Genomic DNA, 6,642 nt, shown 5'->3' on the forward strand with positions numbered 1-6,642 from the left:
CGAAACTCAGCCAGGCACCTTTACGCTATGCTGGCAACTATGTACAGAGAGGGACAAAGTTGCTTAGTCTAAGCTAACTGCATATTAATTATGTCGTGCACATCTCTTACAAACCGTATGGAAACAATGCATCAACTTTACCCATGAGCATCATCTGGTGGAGCACAAACCCTAGTGAGTATATTTCTGACTATCCTTCAAAACGGAGAATCGGAAGAATTCTCAAAGGCTGAAGAACCTGAAGAGGTTGCTGGCACCTGAGAAGATGGAGATCGACAGTACCAGCAAGTTGGGCAAGGAGACACTACCAGGGGAGGATGCACAGTCTTGTAACTCCCAAGTGCGTGGGAATCGAGAAGCGCATGTTTTTCCTCAGCTCTATCATAGCTTCGTTATGACCATGGGCATAACCATCTCGTACGTGAATATATCCATTTGCAAGGTAAGGAAGCTATCCCAGAGAAATGCTCTGGAATACTAATTAACATTGTTAAACATTCTGAGAAAGCCAGATAAAAGAGGTTAAAATGTAGCCAGAAAAAAAAAGAAAATATTTGGTGTGCCCTATAATAGAAGTTCAATGGAAAATCCCTCAGCATGATGTCAGTGGAGTCATTTGGCGAGAGATGAAAGCATCAGGAAAGAGAAGGCCTACTGAGTTGAAAACAAAGGGAGAGGTTCGGCATTTAGCTCCATGAGGCTGGGTCAGGATGTGATTACCTCCAACATGATGATTCTGGCATTACAGCAGTATAATTAAGAACAGCATCTGGTTCACAGACTATAAATATTTAATGGCACAAAAACCTTCCCATCTTAAAATAAATAAATAAAAAATAATAAAAAGTTATAATAAAAAAATTACTTTGAGGGAAGTCATACCAGCACTTACAATTAAAAATCCCACCTCCAACCTTCTCACACTCTTCAACGGACAGAAAAAATAATAAGCAAGGCAAGTCCCTCATAGGCTCTGAAAGACTACAGAAGGAGATATGCTGGGAAAATACTGTAACATCCATCACAAGACCGGAGGAGAAGCGAGAGTGCAAGGAATGGATACAGAGAATAGGTATAAAGTGGAGTGGTTTCTCAGCAGTCCTGAAGTTTCTGTCTTTCCTCATCCTCCACCAAACCCCTTCTCTAGTTTCCTCACTTCTCCACCTCCCAGTAACCCATCCAGGTGCAGCAGCCCCTCTGACTTCTCCATCCACCAACTAATGTGTTCCTAGGCTCCTCATCCCCATCCTCCCAGGGCAATCCTCAAAACCTTTTGTCACAGGCCTGGCAAAGCGAGCTGCAGGGCAGCACCCTGGAGCATGCCTCTCTCCTCCCACCGCTCCTCGGTCTCTTGCTCAGACACTCTGTGCCTGATCCTGGCACCATCACTCTCAACCCACTGCCAACAGTTTCCCGTGACAGATCAAAGTATATTTATAAGCATTTAAAAAATGGCTTTAAGCATTGCTTTGTGCACATGTGTAAATAGATTCCTGTAACTATGGCCAAAGCTGAAGCTACAGATAACAGGAAAAGATTTAAAAAAAAAAAAAAAAAGAACAAACCCACAGCCATGTTAAGACTTACACACTCACATGCAAAGTTATTTCCCAGTCTCTTCCAAAGGTATTAAAAAAAAAAAAATTAAAGTCAGTTTTCTTCAGTCTAGTTAAAAAAACTCCCCAGAAAGAAACAGCTGCAATAGCTTAAACTTGTTCCAGTCAGGACAAAACCAAAACAAAACCAGAAGATAAGCTTACAAAGTGCTGATCTGGGTGGGCTCAAGTGTGCAGTTAATTGCTCGCTCCCTGATTTCCAAAAGGGCGGGCAGCAAAGATGGAGGTGGGGGGAGAGCAGATAATGCGTACTGGAGGGAAACAGAGACAGGGAGGCAGAGACAGTGAGGCTTTTATTCTCATCAAGATATGAAACCTGCAAAGTGAAGATAAGGGTCCCATGGAAGAACACCCTGGCCACTACCCCTACATCCTCCAGCCACAGGGTGCTGGAGCAGCTAACGGTATGCAACTGTGAAGTGGCCCTTGGCTATCCCTAGCCAGCACACGCTGGGGGGCCCCGAGGACTTTGCAGTGACTCGGGGCACTGAGCCTGGCACTGCCTGTCCCCACACTGCCCCACATCCCCGTCCAGAGCAGGGAACTGGCAGTGGGAAGCTGCCCAGGTCCCAGGCAAGACTTCCCTCTCACAGAAAGGGCACAAGGCCAGCAGGAGAGGGGCCAAAGCAGCAAGAGCATGGGAGTCCAAGGCTCCTCCCGATGTGCAATCAGAAAGATGCAGCGAGGGCATGCACCCACGCCGTCAGTGTCTTCCTGCCTCCCACGGCACAGATGTAGCCAAAGATACTAGACCAGAGATGTGTTACAGATGCATCATTTTAATAATGCCACCTCTCTTCTCTCCTTAATAAATGGCACAGACTTCTCTTTGATCACAAAAACCTTTTACTTACAGGGTATTTTTTTATGCTCAGTCACCTTCAAACCACCAAGGTGATACAGATCTAAGACAGAGAGGCAGGGAACACTGGCAAACAGTTTTGTGACTTTTAAGCACCTGAAGGATCTCAAAACTTTAAGTCTTGTCAGGCTTACCCCCATTTGTTCTTCACATTATTTTCCACGCTCATTTACCACTTACACTAATCCAGCAGCTGCAAAAGAAGAAAAGGTGAGGAACTGCCCACAAGCAAAAATAATCTCATTTTTAATTTCACTTTTATCCAATTTGAGTTTTTTCTTTTTTTAAGGATCTTCTGTTTAATATTTTCATCTTTTCTTTTCCCTGTTACATTTTGTTGTGGACTGTCACTCCCACACTGATTCACGTCTCCTTTAAAAAGATGCTGTTGGCATTTGAAACTGGATTGAGGAGAAGGGAAATACAGGTGAGAAAGGCAAGTGCTGGAAATCAGGATAATCTCAATGACTGAGCAGCACTGCGGGATACATACATGTCTCTTGTGGTTGCCTCGCAAAAAGGAGCTGGGAATTCCATTTTTACACTCAGAATCACTCTGTTCTTCATAGCTTTCAAACTCACTTGAACTCCACCCATATTCCAGCGAGCTGTTTCCACCATCATCACCGTTTTCAACATCATCATAAATCATTTCCTCTGCAAGAATTAAACCAAAATAAAAAAGCTACACTGAAATTTTTGTTTGTTTGAACATCAAAAAACTTGTTCAGGGTGTACTATGAAGAACTATACCTAACTTTTGTACGCACATTTTAAAATGTGAATTAAATCCAATATTCAAACAGCCAAAGTGGGCTGTCTTTGTTGAAACAGAGTACTAAAAGAGGACAATGTTATGGGTACACACCACAATCCTTTTAAAAACATGCCCTACTCAAACGACACTGTTTTGTCCAAATGCTACAGCATGTTTTAGAAGAAATTCAAAGGAAGTTTGAACTGTAGCTGTGAACACACATCTGCACTGAGAAGAAGCATCCTTCCGTTTGCAAGCTTCCCATTTGTCCCTAGGAACATCTTCATCATCAGCTCAAATGACAAATGCTAAAACATTGCAAGAATCAAACAAAAATGTCACTACTTCAAGCAGAACAGATGAGAGCAAAGTAGCAAGAAATGTGTTACACCATGGTATTTTATGACTCGTCATTCTTGCAACTCCACCAGTCACCACGAGCCTCCTGTATCTACACGTTACCTTGCCCATAATCTAGTCTAAGAGCGTGAAGTATTAACCTTTTCAAAATATAGAAAGCTATATTGCAAAGGCTGGCCAAAGTATCACCTGTTAAAAGACACAGGTCTTTTTGTTAGCACAGATGTCAAGTATGACAAACTGACTCAAAACAAATGGTAAATTTTTTAGTGCCAATTACTTATCAGGAAGCAAGCGTACGTTCTACATGCAGAATCATTTGTCATTACAAGTACAGAAGTGTGGACACTTCTGTCAAGGATCCCTATAGTCAGAGGCTATAACACTTCATTTAAACCTGTCTCATATTAAATTCAGTAAACAAAAGTTGTGCTTTCATTTTAAGACTGAAGTTTTACTTAAATTGAGGAAAAAAAAGAAAAGCTGACAGATTTTACACATCCATCTAAGCCCTGGATTCTGTGATTTTAAAACTACATTTTACCCAATAATAAAATTTTAATATTAACATTAATTAAATTATTTAGAATTAACACAGAGGAATCTCCTCTAATTTGGAAGAATCAAATTTTAACAATTTTTTTTTTAAACCTCCATGCATATCGAGATTGTCCCTAAAATACACCTATTGAAGAAGGCATTTTAGTGGTAATCTAGCACAATGAATGATTTAAGAGAATCATCATAGTAAGTCAAAATAAGTCAAGGCTTATATAAGTCAAACTTTTGCAATGCCAGTATTGAGGCAGGCTATACCCAGTAATTTGGTGGACATATCTTGTCCCTGTGCTAATGCAGACTGAGCTCTGACTGCAACTTTTTTGGAACAGTTGTGCCTCCCTGACAAAATGTACAGTTAATTAACATCAAGATCATGAATGTATAAAGACGAAATTTCCCTCACTACCTATTTTCTCAGAAACTTTCAATGTCTTTGGGGACAAACAGAAAGCCAAAATTATTAATTAATATCTTCTGTGTTAAGCTGAAAATTCTGAGATGCTCAGCAGAGCTTTGCTCCATGTCCCACATCCCTCCCCAGCTCAGCCTCCTGGCCTTGGCGTACATGTTTCCTGACTGAGCAGCCACAGCGTAAAGATGTCCCTGCCCAGAGCAGCACAGTCCGCTGAGGGACCTTCCAATAATAAAAGCATTCAAGTCATGAATGTACTTTCAAATGATAAATGAAACAAATTTCAGTAATAATTTGTAAAACACCTTGCCTGAACACCACTAAGGACAAGAAATGAAAATGTCATGGCTTTAAAGATAAATCTGGTTTCCACATAGGAAAGCTTAAGTGTTTTCTTGAATCATTAACACCTTCAGTATCAAACACCTACACCCTCTGAGAGCTATGAAAGTAGCTGCCGAGTTCCTAATGAGCCGATCCACTCAAACATAAGATCAGTTAGTAGCAACCAAGCTTTAAGCACAGTCCTCACTATAACCAAAAAACTGCAAAACAAATATGAGCGAGAACTCACTGAAATAAGCTTCTTGAGCCCTAGCTCCACCATTCCCAGTAAAGCTAAAAGCTTGGCTCCAGCAACTACTATAAGATCTATTCTACCCCTTCCAAACATGGTCACACCATCAGGAGCTAGACCACTCCAAAGCTGAAATAAAACATTTCTGTAGAGTCACAATCAGGATGGTAAATAGCCGCTCTCAATCTCTTCTTCCATCTATCAGGTACTTTTATGTTGAAGGAGGATTTTCAAGAATAGAGCCCTTCTCTGTACAACCATGACAATGATGCATTATCATACATTATTTAACTATTTAAAACACCTTTTTCCTACCTACATTGCCTTGTTTAGGTCACTATAGCTACAACACCCAACACTGTAATTCTCTAATATACAGAATACTCAGGCATTTGGGACAGTATCTATAGAATACAGCAGAATTCAGCTTCTGAGAAGAGCGGTGTAGGAGACCTGCTGAGATAAAGTCTTTCAAGAGTTAGTTTAATTCTGAACTTTGTAAGACCTACCGATTATTGACACAGTGTTAATTCCATTTATGTATATTTTAGGTACTTAATGAACGTATCTATTCAGTATGCATGCACATAATTCCATATTACATTGCTTTCAACGTGGTCTGTAATACAAAGACATCAAACCTGGTTCAGAGTCTGAATTTTCTCTTGGCACATCATCGTAAATTACTTCATCTGGGTCTAAAAGCAAAACAGAAGAAAAAGCAAATGAGAAACCCCCTAAAATTTGAATGGGACCAACAAATGGTGTTTAAGAGGCATTTGGACAATGCCCTTAATAACATACTTTAACTTTTGGTCAGCCCTGAAGTGGTCATGCACTTGGACAAGATGATCGTTGCAGGTCCCTTCCAACTGAAATATTCTATTCTGTTCTAAAGAATTTTGGTTATATTGGTGCATATGAATAAAACGGAGATATGACTCATTCTCCACTAGCGTTTTGCTAGTACATCTAATCATCATTCAAATAATGCAATAATGCACAAAAACAGTATAAGGTGTTTGTGAAATTTCACACAGTTTTATCTGCATGTTCATGATGACCTTTGGTAGCCTGAAAACAGAAATGCACTTCAACAGCTAACATTTCTCCCTCCTTTTTACAGCACTATGTATGTTCTGTGTTTGTCAAGGGCTGCTCACTGCCTTACTAAATGGCTGTAGAAATAGACATTTTTCAAAAAGAACCAAAACTAAATAATGTAATGATCACTGTAGTACATTAAGAGGCAGGACGAGGATGCAAATTCTTCAGTCACTTCAAGTGACATGTAAGATGTCACTTGTAAGATGTAAGAACCTCCAGCCCAGTGGGAACAGCTGAGAAGCAGCAGGATAACTTGTCCTCAAACCACGCAGTCTCTGTTCTGGTTTAAAATGCAGCTGCCAGCCAAGAGCCAAGGGCACACACTAAGAAAAAGTGGCAATTCCTTCCCTTCCGCCTTCTCCAAGAAATTATTTGCCAATTACTGCATGA

The 6,642-nt window shown here is 40.6% G+C and overlaps 1 protein-coding gene across 1 annotated transcript in view; it reads right to left on the reverse strand.

Annotated features, from left to right (window-relative positions):
- ARHGEF10 (Rho guanine nucleotide exchange factor 10) overlaps positions 1–6,642 on the reverse strand; it is a gene marked incomplete at its 5' end in the record, with an annotated part of 108,347 nt that overhangs the window by 76,134 nt on the left and 25,571 nt on the right. Inside the window, 2 exons of the mRNA XM_082305495.1 lie at positions 2,972–3,135; positions 5,787–5,843. Coding sequence (XP_082161621.1) covers positions 2,972–3,135; positions 5,787–5,843 — 221 coding nt within the window. The remainder of the gene's footprint in view (positions 1–2,971; positions 3,136–5,786; positions 5,844–6,642) is intronic.

The sequence above is a fragment of the Platalea leucorodia genome (assembly GCF_965183815.1).
Source record: "Platalea leucorodia genome assembly, chromosome: 3".
NCBI lineage: Eukaryota > Metazoa > Chordata > Aves > Pelecaniformes > Threskiornithidae > Platalea > Platalea leucorodia.